The sequence below is a fragment of the Chelonoidis abingdonii genome, chromosome 17, assembly GCF_003597395.2.
Source record: "Chelonoidis abingdonii isolate Lonesome George chromosome 17, CheloAbing_2.0, whole genome shotgun sequence".
NCBI lineage: Eukaryota > Metazoa > Chordata > Testudines > Testudinidae > Chelonoidis > Chelonoidis abingdonii.
The window spans coordinates 14,861,317-14,877,611 of record NC_133785.1 but is presented as its reverse complement, the minus strand read 5'-3'; the positions used below and the strand labels follow the sequence as shown (position 1 = coordinate 14,877,611).

General features: G+C 38.6%; 1 protein-coding gene across 5 annotated transcripts in view; it reads left to right on the top strand.

The window, feature by feature from the left end:
• Window positions 1–16,295, top strand: part of ERC2 (ELKS/RAB6-interacting/CAST family member 2) — a 903,595-nt gene that overhangs the window by 382,305 nt on the left and 504,995 nt on the right. For all 5 annotated transcript variants that reach the window (XM_075073080.1, XM_075073079.1, XM_075073078.1 and 2 more), the window contains exon 8: window positions 2,723–2,860. In XM_075073080.1, the coding sequence (XP_074929181.1) occupies window positions 2,723–2,860 (138 nt within the window). The remainder of the gene's footprint in view (window positions 1–2,722; window positions 2,861–16,295) is intronic.

Below are 16,295 nucleotides of genomic sequence, written 5' to 3'. Positions count from 1 at the left end.
ATTGAAAAGTTGTAAGCTTACATAAATATGGCTTTATATATGTTATAACTATAGCCATATTATCAGCTCTGATTTGGTCTGTCTTCCCTCTTGTATATTTTTAAATTTTGCTCATGTTTGCCTTCTTACTTTTAAGAAATGTTACGTTGTTTGCAGTGTTGTTGCAGCCAGGCTATGAGCCACTCTTGGTCACAGAATATGAGAGAGAGGGTGGGTGAGGTAATATCTTTTACTGGACTGTCTTCTGTTGGTGGAAGGGGACAAACTTTCAAGCTTCACGGAGCTTCTCTTCAGGTTTGGAGAAGGAAAGCTAGAGTGGCCAGGCTAATAAGGTGAACAAATCGTTAAGCATAATGGGTTCACGTGTTGTAGGAGATCACTTAATATGAAGCGGGCATCTCTGCAGTCATAGGACAATGGAGGGTTAGTAGGCAGCAGGGTGTGTACAAGTTGTTGTAATGGACCATAAAACCAGTGTCTCTATTAAGTCCTTGTTTGTTAGTGTCCAGGCTTTAAGTTCCCAGGCTTGTCTTTTGAAGGTGTTGTGCATGTTTCCTTTGAGGACGAGGACTGAGAGGTCAGATATGGAGTGATCACTTTGTGAAAAGTGTTCGCCTGCAAATGATAGGGTGTTTTTTGGTCTTTTATCATTTTTCTCTGTGAGTTAATCTGAGAGTGTAATGATTGTTTGGTTTCACCCACATGGCAGTTGTAGGGGCATTTGATGCACTGGATGAGGTATACCACATGTTGTGATAGGCATGTGTTGGCCCTCTGCATCTTGAAAGGTGTGTTTTGGGGGGTATTGATCATTGTAGCAGGGGAAGTATATGTGCATGTTTTGCGCCTGTTGGTCTGGTAGGGCCTGGTGCCACTTTAAGTTGCTGTGTCATATCCCTGTGGGAAGCTTGCTTCTGCTAATGAGCTTGCCAAGAATAGGGGGGTTGTTTGAAGGTCTGAAGGGAGAGAGGGTTCAAGAAAGATATTTTCCATGATGTGGTCCTCATCAAGTATGGGTTGTAATTGTCTGATGATATCCTGTGTGTATTCTAGCATGCTCTTTGTAGTTTTTGTTTTTCCTTGAGGCATAATTTATACATGATTCCTTTAAAAAAAAAAAAAAGTTCCCTACCAGTATGTAATGCAAAAGAAATATTTTAAATGTATTTATTTTTAAGTTGTATTATTTTTCCTCCTTGACATTTTAAGGTTGTAAAAAGGAATATTTTGCATATGCTGGTGTTTTTTAGATAAGAGTGCATGATATGAAGTAAGAGAAATAAAAACATATAGTCAGTGGTAACTAATGTAGTCCTCAGGAGAAGATCCAGGCTACCAATCATGTACAAGAGTTATAATCTGCAGTTTAGCTTGTTTGTTCTCAGGCTATAGATAATGGATAAAAGTGCCTGGTTTGCTGCCAGTACATGGTTTATTTGCCAAATATGCTGTTTCATACTTGTTCAACTTGATCCATATCACAGGTTCTTCCTATTAAGAGCCTGCTTTACATGCAGTTACTTTAAATCAGTTACCCACAAAAATATTTTATGGTACAGACTTTGCTCAACAGATTTGGCACATTTTTTCAGCCACAGTCCCGAAATCTTTGTGTGAGCATGATTCACACTGAAGTCAGTAGGAGCTTTCAGCGCACAAGGATAATATGTTTGGTTCTAAGTGTATGAAAATAGAGATATCTTGAATATATTATAAACTTGTACCTTTCCCTATTTTATATCACAGTTGACCATTCCTGCCTTGTTACTATGTATTTGCCTTTAAAAGTTAAGGACCAACTTTTACTGCTGTATGTTCATACATTCTTGGCAGCAAAACTGTGGCTAAGAGCAAAAGTGTTGGTGGAGACTCGCTGCCCAGATTGTGCATTCCAGAAAATATTTAAGATGAACCAAGCCCCACTAGTTGTCTGCAAATTATGACTTTTGGGCCATATTCAGGTTATACAGTGGAGCACTCAGAAGCCGTGTTAGTCTGGATCTGTAAAAGCAGCAAAGAGTCCTGTGGCACCTTATAGACTAACAAATGTATTGGAGCATGAGCTTTCGTAGGTGAATACCCACTTCGTTGGATGCATGTAGTAGAAATTTCCAGAAGCAGGTATAAATATGCAAGCAAGAATCAGGCTAGAGATAATAAGGTTTGTTCAATCAGGGAGGATGAAGCCCTCTTCTAGCAGTTGAGGTGTGAACACTAAGGGAGGAGAAACTGCTTTTGTAGTTGGCTAGAGAATGAGAGAATCATGTCAAAATATGTATCATTAAAAAAAATCTAGGCATATAAATTAGAGCTACCCCTGTCCAGCTGCAGTTTACATGTTCAGTACTGGTGGTTGCGCCTTCAAAAGACTAACAAATGCTGGGTGCACCTCCAAGAGTTTGGTTCAAATAAATATTCAGAAGTTAAGATGCTTATCCATAGGTTTTGAGGCTTCCTTTCTTCTTCCACAACACCCTCCAAATCCACCCCTTCTGCCCCAAAACTTTCTAATATGTAGCCAAGAATATTGAAAAAATTGAGTAAAAGAAGAGGTTGTTCTGTTGCTCATCATGTGTGGTATAGAAGATGTGCAGTAACCTGAGGAATACAGCACAGTACATGTACATGTAGCTGTTTTAGTAATGCAGATTATTATGGCTCAACTCCCTGCTTGAATGATAAGAAAACATTGATTAATATTGTGATCTATTTTTATTTCTAGATTGAAAATTTACAGGAGCAACTTAGGGACAAAGATAAACAGCTAAGCAATTTAAAAGACAGAGTGAAATCATTGCAAACGGATTCCAGTAACACGGACACAGCTCTAGCAACATTAGAAGAAGCTCTGTCAGAGAAGGTAATGTTTAGCATGTAACAGTGTTATATGGTGCTCTTTCAATGAGGGAGTGAAGTGTGTCCAGAAAAAAAGATGCTTTTAAAAAGTGGTCTAGAACCAAAGAAAGAAATGAAAGAAAGTTTATGTAAAATTACAGAATTAACCCCCAAGATGATAATCTCTGTATTTTTATTTGGACTTTTATGCCTTTAACCTGCAAATGACTTCATCCTGCATTAAGTGGTGGGTTTGTTGGAGAAGGTGTGTTCCACCTTCAAGGATTAGAGAGCCAAGAAAGTTACCTGGTAGAGCTGAGGTGCAGGCAGCACCATGCCAGGTCACTGTGGGGCTGGTCAGGTGATCAGAAAAGGATAAGGGACTATTGGTACCGAAGTCTGTGCAGTAAATAACCTGGTTTTGTTTTCACCTGGACCAGTCTGAGAAGCCTCCCAGGTTTCATCATGATCCACTGTGGGCATTAAGCTAGTTGCTCCTGTCTGGTGGGGTGGGGGTGGGCTGCGGTTGGGATCTGGGAAGGAATTTTTCCCTCACCACCAGATTAACCAAGGCTAGGTGGGGTTTTCACCTTCCCCACAGGAGTTTGGGGCTTAGTGGGGGCAAAAAACATAAGAGGTTAGGCTATGATGTTGCAGCTCATTATGTAAACTTGGGGCAGATATCCAGGCCAGGTACTCTGTAGGGAATAGATGCAGTGATTAGATAAAATAGATCTGGAAAGTATTTAAAGGAGATATTTTTATAGGAGTGAAAATGAGGGGTTCAGGGCTCCTACAACTGCTATGACAGGGAGTCAACCCCCCCTTCTTTATAACCCCTATTAGCCCTCATTCGAGGGGATGGGTGGTGAGATCCCAGCAGCTGATGGGCTGGGAAGCAGGGTAGGAAGGGGGAGAACTGACAGCAGTGCTCCGGGTAATATAAATGGTTCTGGAAGTACCTGCACTGTACAATTTTATCTGCTGAGTACTCTCTGACATTTGGGAATAAAGTTATGGCTTAATTAAACTATGTCCATTGTTTCTGTCCCTCTTCTCGCTTGGCTGGACAATACTTAAATCCTAAAAATTCCCATTGACTTCAGTGGGACCAGAATTTCACCCATGAACTTTAAATACATGAGTAGTGCTACTGAACTCACATACCTGAACTCAGTAGGACTATTCTTGTGCTTAAAGTTCAGCACGTTTTACTGTATGTGGAACAACTGGTAAATGTTTAAATAAACTTGAATGAGTATAAAGCCTTCCCAGTGGCAAGTGGGACCTGCTCTTAGACACTAGTCTGAATACTACGAAATGCCGCCCTCTGTTACGAGGGTTTTCTGGAGTCTACAGATGCAATTAAAATCCTGTGACTGGAGGTGGAATTAGTGTTATCTATTGTAAGAAAATATGTTTGGGCCTGTGTGCAAAGTTAAATCATGTTCTAGTGTCTAATGAGAATTTTCATCATATAATAAGGTAGTATTATTTAATCATCTGAATAAATTGGCATGTGTTTAAGGGAGACCGCTGCAGGTATAAATGCAGCATGGTGTGTTTAATGTTATTTTACAGCACTGCTTTTCCAGGGTACAGGCTGCTCTCATCCTGTAAATATGGAATTAGTAAATATCACTTCTATTTTACAGAAGGGGAAATAGAGTCTGTCAGATGTTTTGTGACTTGCCAAAATCACACATTAAATTAGCGTCAGTACCAGGGGCCCCAGCTTCAATATTCACATCTAATTCAGTAGTCCAGATCAGTTATTTATCCTTTCTCCCTTGTTTTGTCATCTGTAAAATGATTAATAATATTTAGCTAATGATATATGGCTGCACATAAATTTTCCTCATGTCTATTTTTGGATTTTTCTTATCTTAAATATCATTAAACTATTTTAGGAATTTTAACACTAATGCTCATAAAATGACTTGCCTGGGAGGCAATGTGGTGAAGTGGCTTAAATAGGGAACTTGGAATCAGAAGACTTAAGTGATTTTTCAAAAACTTTTGTATTTCTAAAGAAATTTCTTTCTCCCATCTAATATGGACCAGATTCTCAGCTGATGTAAATCAGTATGCCGTTTTACACTAGCTGAAGATCTGGTCCAACATGAATAATACAAAGTTCTAAAATCTAGTATATCAGAAATTTTAAAAGGCTTTGAATTATGGGCTTTGTCCTTTGTCTTTCAGTTTTATCTGTTATTTTTGTAGACTGTCAAGTTGGAAGACTGCAACACAGCAGTTCAAATTAGAGAAGTTCATCAGAATCATCATACGTGTGGAATGCTACAGCACCAATAATATTTATCTCTCATGTTAGGAGATAACTGTCTTTGATTGGAAATCTTTTTGTACTGGGTGGAAAGTGAATTACTGGTATACCAAACACCAGAATAAAAAAATCACTGCAAGACCAGATCAGGGAGATAAGGTTAATGTGGTGTGAACAGTGCAAATAACAGGATGCTTGGTTGTGGGGAATTGTACACACACACAAAAAAAGAATTGCCTTGGGGTAAAAACTGTACTCTGGTCTGTTTGATTTGGATACTGCAAGTTATTGGTGCTAGCCCCTTTTGCCACAGTATCATAGTGGGAGCTCATGTTCAATTCATTATCTGTTGTAACTTTTTCAGAGTGCTTGCTTTTCCAGTGTACAGGCTGTCCTAATCCTGTAAATATGGCTTAAAGATACAGATAGGTGTCTAGTGGGATTTTCAAAAGCACCTAGCCACCTAACTCCAGTTGTCCTTGGATCTACTGAAATAAATGTTTAATTGTGCCCAGCTTTCCAAGTGATTCTGATGGCTCTCTATTTAGTGACTTTGCCTTATCCCTATTTACCTGACCACAAATCTTGGTGACATCTACAGTCTTTATAATCAGTTAGCCAGTTTTTAATCTATTTGATGTATGCTGTATGGATTTTTGCGTAGTGCTGACTTTTAATCAGAATGTCAGGAAGCACGAAGTCAAGTGCTTGACAGAATTCTAAAAGTATTACATCAACAGTTACCTTTATCTACCAAACTTACAGTCTTGACAAAAAAAAAAATTGTGAGTTAATCCAATAAAACCTGTTTTCCTGGGAGACACATTGATTGGCATTAATTAGATCATTCACCTTTTATTCTTTAAGTCTCATATCAGCCATTATGTTATTTTGTCTGGAACTGACATCAGGCTAACAATATTGGCTTTATTTCAGTGCTTTGGACCTTTCCCACTTTTCCAAGATTTATTAAAAATAAACATAAATGCTCCAAAAAGCTCTTTGCACAACTTTTAAAACTGTTGCTTGCAAATTATCTGGGCCAGTTGGTTTTTTGTTTTTGTTTTTAATTTTAGTAGATTCTGGTTATCTTCCTTAGTTGCTGTTGGAATAGAAAGTATTCGATCATCACTTAGTGATATGAATACATCACCCAGCTTCTTTTAAATATAGAACATAAGTGTTTGTTGAACATTTCTGCTTTTTCTGCATCATTATTGATAATTTTATGATCGCCAGCTATCACAGTTCCAGTTTAGTGTGCCGCTTGCCAGACTGTTGTGAGAGGATCCAGCTGCTGAATCCCTCGGTGTTTTTAGACCACAGAGTCTGAGTGGAGTCCAGGTATTGCTGCTGTCTTAGAGCCCCTGGGCAAACTCTTGGGGTTCAGATCTATCTGGCACCCCCTCCTGAGAGCCACAATGCCTCAGTCCCCTGCCCAGCCTCTAGAACTAGTGTTGATCCCTCAAATTATTCCGATACCTTAAACTCCCCCTCTCCCAGAACTCCAACCAAAAGTGTGAGCCTTACAGTTTACCTCTTCAGTTCACAAAGAGTGGCCCTACCAGGAGCACAAGTCACCAACCGGCATAGTTCTGAGGGTCATTGGGGACACACAAGAGTCTCCATCACAACAAGGCAATGGTCTAAGGAGAGGACTGCAACCTGTATATGACTTTCGTTGACCTGACAAAAGCATTTGACACAGTTAGGAAGGCCTTTGGAAGATCATAGGAGAATTCAGTTGCCTGGAGAAATTCATCACAGTGGTTTGGCAATTCCATGATGGCATGCTCGCTTGTGTTGTGGAGGACGATGAGTCATCTGAACCATTCCCAGTCATCAATGGAGTCAAGCAGAGCTGTGTACTGGCCCCAACCCTCTTCAGTATGATGTTCTCTGCCGTGCTTACAGATGTCTTTTGTGATTGTGTCACTAGGATTGGTATCATATCGTGGACTGCTGGCAATTTGAGGAGACTGCGGGTGAAGATGAAGATACAGGAAGTGACTGTTTGCAATCTTCTGTTTGCTAATGACTGTTCCCTGAATTTCAAATCCGAGTCTGACGTGCAGCGAAGTATGTACTATTTCTCTTCAGCTTGTGACACTTTGGTCTCAGAATTGACATCAAGAAGACAGAAGTGATATACCAGCCTGCACCAGGAAAACCTCATGTAGAGCCTACTATCACAGTGAATGGCCAAAGCCTGTATGCAGTGGACAAGTTCACCTACCTTGACAGTACACTTTCATATGTAGTTCACATCATTGATTAAACCAATGCCAGACTGGCAAAGCAAATGTGGTCTTTAGCAGACTAATGTGTGGGAGCGTAGAGGCATTAATCAACAAAGCTGAAAGTGTACAAAGCCATTGTGTTGCCAACTCTGATGTATGCTTATGAAACCTGGATGGTGTACAGACATCATGTGATGAAGCTGAATCACTTTCACGTGGGCTGTCTAAGGAAACTAATGAGGATAAGATGGCAAGACAAGGTTCCAGATACTGAGGTTCTCATATAGGCAGGCATTCCAAGCATCCATACTCTGATGAAAATACAGATAAGATGGGCATGTCAGATAAGTGACTGCCAAAGAAGATCTTTTATGGCAAGCTAAAGGAGGGAAATTGCTCTTAGGGAGGCCAGAAGAAATGTTTCAGGGTCGCCCTCAAGCTATCCTTGGGGCATTTCAACATTGACTGAGAGTTTTTGGGAAGATCTTGTTCATGATAAGTCTACCTGGTGAAGCCTCATCCATATTTGAGCTACTGTCTATGAATAGAGGAGAATTGCTGAGGCAGAGCAGAAGCGCCAGCAGTGTAAATCTTGCAACAGTAGCATGTGCGCCATTAATGAATTAAGCCATAGTGGCATCTCTTGTTCAGTGTGCCACAGACAATTCAAAGCTTAAATTGGCCTGATCAACCTCACGTGTTCACAGAAACCAAACCAATCAGTGATGTCATGGTCATCTTCAACTCGAAGGCTGAACAACAGCCTCTTCAGTGGGTCATATGATAGGTGCAATGCGTAGCACACAGACACTTTGCACAAGACCCTAAACCAGCATTGCTCTTCGCTAAGAGATTAAGCACAGAGAGTAAAGATCATATAAAAACATCAAACCTGCTGAATGCAGTGGTCCTCCTTTTGACTCATGCATCATCAGGCTCCTACAGCAATTTCTCTCTTCTTGAGTAGCTGAAGATGGTGAAGACCCTGAACAGATCAGCTTCTGCCCATTTTATAATGTTTCAGTGCCTCTGTTAGATGACTCCCAGATCAGCCTCGTCAGGTGATCCCAAATTCCTATCATGTGGCTTCATTGCCAGGCAACCTTTCCCCTGAAAAGCCAGTTCTTTTGGGTGGGAGCCAGCATATAGTCTCTGGTGTTTGTATTTGAATAGAGGACCACCCTGAGTTATCACTGCTTTCTTGTCAGCACTGTGTCACTAAGCCTTGGAATTTCAGTCCAACATGGAAACTAAGAGACAAAAGAGAAGACAACTAGCCCCTACATTCCAAATGGGCTTTGCAGTCTGGTAGACGTACAGGGAATTCATAATTTCACACAGAATTAATAAATTGTACAGACAACTCCCTCAAATCACCACACCATCTAATAAAGGACTTATATCATTTTTTGGTTTCCTGTTGTTTCTGCAACTATCTGTGAGACATCCGTCTCTGCACTATCCAATGCTGCAGAAGGAAGTTCCTGATCATGATGCCTCTTGCTGTTCAGAACAGTCCTTACAGTTCTCAACAGAAGACATCAGCTGAACAGTTTTGCCATTTAGACAATCACCATAAAAGTGATTTTTTCACTTCCCTAAAGTGATTATTTGTAGGTTAATTTTAAAAAAGTATTTGTAAACCTCTGCTGTCGTCCCTGCCCCCCCAAAAGGCTCCCTCTTAAACACTTACGACTAACACAGATCATCCCACATATTAAAAGAAAAATTATACACACAAGGAAAAGTTATGATATTCCCAGTAGAAATTTAATCCCTGATCTACTGTTATGTAGTGCTAAAGGTTTCTATAAATTCTCACAGCTATGCAAACTATGGTCCTAAAGAGCAGGAGTCCGCACTTGATCTCCACAAGTTAAACTGCAGGTAGACTTTTTGAGCCCTGTCTATACTATATAAAATAGTACTACTTCACTGAATGTGCTTTAACCTAGGTTTTCTTAACATAATTAAAAACTCCCATTGAAATAAATGGGAATTAGGTATCTAGGCACTTTTGAAAATCCCACTAGGAGTCTGTCTTCAAGTTTGGGCACCTAAATAGCCTATGTCACTTAGGGCCTGATTTTTAAAGGTAAGTCCTATTGAGACTTATGTTTCTAATTCACACTTTTGAAAATTAGACCTGAAGTTTAGCTCACTAATTCACTCCTATTATATGTGCTAAAACAGTTCTCAGAGTATTAATACTGAATGTTCTGAAAATTCAGTCAGCAAAAGACTTAAGCATGTTGTTGAACTGAATTCAAAGTCAATTTACTTTTGTTCTTGGGGACAAGACTTTATTCGGAGATTCATAGATTTTAAGGCCAGACGGGACCATTGTGGTCATCTTGTCTGACATCCTGCATAACACAGGTTATATGATTTAAGTCCAATAGGTGTAGTTGAACTAGATCATATCTTTTAGAAAAAGGTACACACTTGATTTGAAAACACCCCACAGAAGGCTTTTATCCAGAGAATATTAAAACATAAAAATTAGCAAACCAAATAACAAAAAAATCCCAATTGATGCCCCACAATCAGATGGTTTAACTGTTTTTCTCCTTTAAAATGTTTAGACCATAAAAGGGGTCTAAAACTGTCTTTTAGTTGTGTGTATGTGATTCTAGACACACTATCACTTGCATTTGATTTGTACATGCAAAGGGCAGCTGTGCAAACTTTGTGTGCTTATTGTTTGAAAAATTTATAATTTATTTGCACTAATTGTAGTACATTGAGAATTGCACATAAATAATTAGATTTTGAATTAGAAAACATCGCCACTAGTATTTTACCAAAAATCCTAGAAGTAGAATTTGCAAGAGTATGAGTATTCCATTTTGGCTTTTCTTTTACGTTTAATGGCAGGGTGGCTTTGTCACTGTGTCCAACTAAATGAAAAACAGAGACTAATAGAATCCTGAAATCATTATGTACCTACCATAGAACAAACAATTTTACAGTATACCTGTAGCATGTATTCGTTTAATGTAGAAAATATTTCCCAGATCCTAATATACATCTTTGAGTCTTTAGTACGTTTCCAAATGATTATCTTGATAAACCGAGATAGATAGAAACTCTTTATAGATCCTTTTTGCTGGAGTATTCGGCCTCTTAAAGACTAGTGGAATTAAATTTGATGGTGTTGGGATTTGGTGGTTCCCAGTGAGTCTGATGCTGGGTAGAAATCATGGGACTTCGATCCAATGTGATTTGATTTAATTTAATAAAGCTTTATTCAACATGTGCACAAAGAGAGCCCCTGGTACAAAGAATCAGGCAAAGTGCCTCCAGCAAGGAGCCCCTCCCCTTGCTACTTTATAGCACATGGTGCTTATATAACAGGTTATATAACAACTTACATAACATGAACCGCTAACCAATCAGAGGTTTGTTTATCACATGCTCATAGTGCTCCAATCCACATGCTGAGCTTACACCTCTCCCCGTGGCCTTCTCCAGAATGTTCCTAGGCCAGTGAGCCACAGCATGCTTCCCTATGCGTAAGCACCCTGTAAACCACATTTTATCTAAAATAAACAGAACCATGCTCTTCAATGGGATGCATACACGCAAAAGTAAAACTGTTGTGAACAATGACAAGTTTTGCATATGGGAAACACAATCTTCATCATGAGCTATATAAATCATTAGACTATGGTTTTCAAGTACTACTATATTGGATCGGTCTTTAAAATGTGCTTTTTAGGACAAAAGTCCTTTATCCAAAATACCAAATTTTTATAGCTTTTCTGGTGTTGAATATAATTGGGATTGATTCGGTTTGTGGTGTCAAATAACTTGCAATAATATGCAAGATTCTAAAAAAGTAATTAGGACTGCGCAGGAATAATTAATTGATATATTTACAGTTTGTGGGCATTTTTTAATCATTCTCTAAACTGGAAATTTCTTCTAGGCAATGAAAGCTCTTTAAAAGAGACTAAAGGTGCACTTCGTATTAAGCCAAAAATAATTTTATTCCTGCCCAGATAATTTTTAAAAAATAAGAATAGGTAAAAACACTATCGACTTCCTTGATGTTAACGTTAAACTTTTCAAATATCTTAGCTTTAGGACTGGCCCAGCAGCTCAAGAGGTTGCTTTCGTGAAGCAGATATTTATGAAGTTGGTCTTGCCATACAACTGCTGTAGCCCCACACAGTAGATAAGCAATTGAGTATGTCTGATAATAAAGCAGCATGCTGCTACAATTCAGTTCCTGCTTCTGTGATAAAGTGCAAGTAGATTAGACCTGTGAGGTACTAGATTAGTGCGCAAGGAAAGCTTGCCAGTGCAAATAAAACTAAAACAAGAACATATTGTTGGGATTTCTTCAAGTTAACTGTTAATCAAGTAAAACATGGTATATTAGGCCCTTTTAACACATTTTTGACATCTAGCCCCCTGCAGCTGACAGTTAAATTAGCCTTCTTTTGTGATTGACTGAGAATAATTTTATTCTATTTAACCATTAAAAAATGCCAGAGTGACTATTATGTATACATGTAATATAGTTTATTATATAGGGAATATTACTTTAAGTAACTAAATCTTCAAGGTGGCATTGGTATGAAAAACAAAACAGAAACACCCTAAAGTAATTATGCATACAGCAATGTACATACTTTAATATTTCTTAATCTACATTCAATGCAGAAGGATAATCTTTGAATTTACAGTTTAAATATTATAGAATCTATGATTCCCCATAACAGTCTGGGAATTTATTTATTATTAGGAGTAAGTTTGGGCTTTTAATAACATACATCATCCATGTCTTGTGTAGCTCACAATATGTGGCACATTAAAAAGTAAACTTAGAACAGTTCTATCATACTACTCAAATAAAAAAAGTGATGGCGTTTCTATTTAAGGCCGTGCTCCTGCAGCTTCATCCACATGGGTGAGCCTCTCTGCCTACGCAAAGTCATATTGAAATGGCTAAAGGAAATTGTGAGACTCTGGATGAAATCCTGACCCCACTGAAGTCAGTGGGAGTTTTGTTATTGACTGTATGAAGCCAAGATTTTACTCTCTCTTGAATATGGTGTACAGAGCTGGGCAGCCTACCACTGTAAAAATTATAATGTCTTGGAAAGGGTTTTGCTAGTTGTCCTTTGGCAATTTGTTTTTGCTGTATCCAAGATGGAACACATCTAAGTACATACAGGAATGTCATCACTATGTAGCCTGTTTATGTTAGAAAAAGAACTATGTAATTGTTCAACATTGTCTTCAGCCAAAGGTTCTCATAGTAGTGTTAACTCTATAATATAGATGTATGCTTATCCAGGGGAATAAAGGTGATTTTCTCTGTGAAGTAAATGCAGGCTGTAAAATGAGAGCAGGACTCAATTTCAGGCTCTTTAAAAAATTGTTCTTCAGAAGCGCAGGACCAAATATCTGTTCTATATCAATGTTCTTATTACAAGAACATCAAACTTAGTGCTGATTATTTTCCTTTGTCAAAAAGTTCCTGAATGTATGTACTAAAAGTCCCTTAACTTACTATATAGTTAAAAAAGCTTTCACTTGACTGTTAAAAACTCACAACCTTATTAAACATTAGTTTTGTGCTAATACATACAGTTAAATTACAGAGCATTCAATATAATGTATATTTTTGCTTTGAAGGATGATGAAATAGAAAGTGCTGTAGCCTGATGTACTATATTGTATAACAGAAGGAAACAGTTAAACTTATTGGAGAAGCCCAAATATTTACAGTACTAATAAAACAGGTCTATAATGATCACTACTGAAACACAGCACATATTTTACATTTACATCTCATGTACAGATCCAGCAGGAGACATGACTGAGTTCTCAGTTTATCTATTATAAAACATCCAATTTTGATACCTGACACTAACTGCTGATAACATCCTTATCTTTTCAATTGCAATATTGTTATACAAATTAATGCTAAAAGTTGGTAAATACAGTGGTAAAAAATGCGCAAAAGTTAGGAAATGCAAAAGCTATGATTCTCACTGTCATGCAGCTATGCTCACGTACATGCTGTAAGGCACACATTTAGCATTGTCTGGCTATACCGAAAGAAGGACAGGAAACGCTTGATATGGTTTAATCAGGCTGCAACTTTATTATTAGATATCTGGGACTTACTCGGCTGATGAAAGTGTCTACTTGAGGGGCTTTCACCAGTCCCTGACTTTTTCCATCCAGGTCCTCCAGGCAACCCATTGCTGGGTTCTTACCATCCTCCCCTCAAATGAGGGTTAATGTGGGCAGGGGCAGCTCCAGGCACCAACACAAGAAGTGTGTGCATGGAGCAGAAGCCGCGGGGGGCGGCCTGCCAGTCGCAGTGAGGGCGACAGGCAGCTTTCAGTGGCGTTTCTGCGGGAGGTCCGCCAGTCCTGCGGATTCAGCAGTAATTCGGTGGCGGGTATGCCAAAGGTGCAGGACTGGCAGATCACCCACAGAGCCGCTGCTGAATCCGCATGACCAGAGGACCTCCCACAGATACGGTGCCGAAGGCTCCCTGACTGCTGTGCTTGGGGCGGCAAAAATCATAGAGCCGCCCCTGAATGTGGGCTAAAAGAAAGGGGGATTGGCTCCGTGCTATATCAGTCATAGGAGCCCTGAAACCTTCCCCTGCCCTCGGTTATGCTCCTTTAACAAACCTTCCTTTTTAAGTACTTTACCGAGCAATTTATCAGGTCACTGTATACATTTCTATAGAGTACCTGCACTGGACATCCTATTAATTTAGATTTTTCAGTTTAATTTCCTGAGTTTTTTTAAAAAGAAAAAATAAATCTTTTTCCTGGTCTCCATCATCTGCCTTCCTTTCTCCTATTTAACCATTACAGGTTTACCTAACCTCCAGCTCCATCTAGGTCCACTGCAGCATGAAGATTGTCTTCCCCTTGGACATTCATGTCTGAAAAGCTTTTTTAGTCAGTTTGATTTGGGAAAGGGACACAATTGAGAGTCAGAGTGTCTTCTGATCTAGGTGAATGGATAAATTTTTCTTCCCACATTTGAGATCTGCAAGTTCCACTGCCAGGTGGGCTTATGAGCATGAGGGATCTTCTGGAGAGTCATCTCCTCCTGACTTCCAAACCTTCCCCTTAATCACAACAATATTCTTCACACAGTTAAAATAATGAAAATATTTATTTCAATTCCAAAGACCCCATTAATTTAATATTATTTAAAAAATCCAGTAAATACATATAATGTGCCCTTTAAACTGCAGGAAAGTGATAAATCATGATACTGGACTAAGGCAGGGGAATGTCTTCATTGGAGGAAGGAGAATAAAAAGCAAGAGGGAAAGGAAGAAGGAAGGACTGCTGCAGGGATGGGAGCTGGACTTGTTAGGCTCACACTCTGCACTTGATTCTCATCCTTTGTGTCTTAAAGGTTGAGGTTATGCCTTTTACAGATTTCTGTTGTACCTGAGGGAGGTGGGGGTGGGAAGGGAACAGTTTTGAAGGGCCTCAAAGCCTCTGAGAAGGATTATACTGAATATCTAGAGAGGACAGTTAAATAACTAAATATTCTTAATAATAAATTTCAGTATAAGTTCTGTGAATGAATGAATGAATGCTTCCCCCCCACCCCCCTTACACGGTAGCTAAGCTTTTTACAAATAAAATAAGCTAATGAGAAGCCACTGAGGTGGTGCTGTCTTTGTTTCAATATTTCATTGACATTTTGAGGTGTAATAAAAAATTCAGCTGAGAATAAATCATATTAAAGCTAGCAAAAATGAAACATTACATGTATTGCAGTATAGCAAGCTATGCATAGAGCAAATTAACATGAGAGAAAGAGAATGTATGTTATTCTGGCAATATTAGACTTCCATTAACCATGATCATATGTTGGTATGCAGCAGTATTTTAAGAGTTGGTGCTGCTTTTATAATATAGATTTCATGCATACGTATAAAAAAAACTTAAAAAGAAACAATCAACAGCTCTAAAATGGCACACAAAAGGAATCAGAGGGGGAAAAGATGGATTATGCCATCTCATCCATTTTCCTGCCAGTGTTTGTAGTATGAAATGTTTTGTCTAGTCCAGGTTTAACTTTCCCGAGTGATATGGCTTCCATCACATTCCTTGGGAGGCTTATTCCATAGTCCAATAAATTTCTCTGTCAAAAGGTTTTTCCTGACATTCTGCTTAAATTATCCTATTCTTAATTTAATTTTATTTCACACTAAATATTTTCTCCTATTGATTTGTTTAAACATTTCAAATACTTGTAGACAGCGATGTTCCCCAATTTAGTCATTGCTTCGCTATACTGTACACTATATACTTGTGTTTTACATATTTTTTAAATCAATTCTTTAGCCCACGAATCATGTTTGTCTGCAGTGACTACATTCTGATTTGTCAGTGTTTCTGTTGATGAGCCCAGAACCGAATAAGCGTTCTAGAGGTAATCTCTTCAAAGTCACGAAGAAAAAGTATAATTTTCCTTCTCCTGCGTAGCTCCAAATTCAGCACACCATGAAAGAATAAGATCAGCTTTAAGCATGTGTGTAATCATTGCTATTCGGATAGAAAATGTTGTTCTTTTGGGTTTTGCAGTCAAAATGAAGGTACTTTTTCTCTATCTTGTTCAATATTTTTCTTGGGTGCCTCAAAATGTCATACCTGTGAATACAGCATTACCAATAACTGGCAGATTGTTGCTTGGATTCTAAATTATCAAACAATTGTTAACTAAACTTTAGAACTTTCATGAAGACTCTATTGTAACCTCATAGAGCTTGCTGGGAAGCTAGACTGTAATAAGAAAATTAAAACTGAGTACAGTAGAAAATGTGGCTTTGTCATTTTGAACATTCATTCATAATCTATGAATTAACAACAAAGGAGGTGCATTGTCCAAATATGTAGTGTTCTCTAAATATTTTTAAACGTCTATGTATT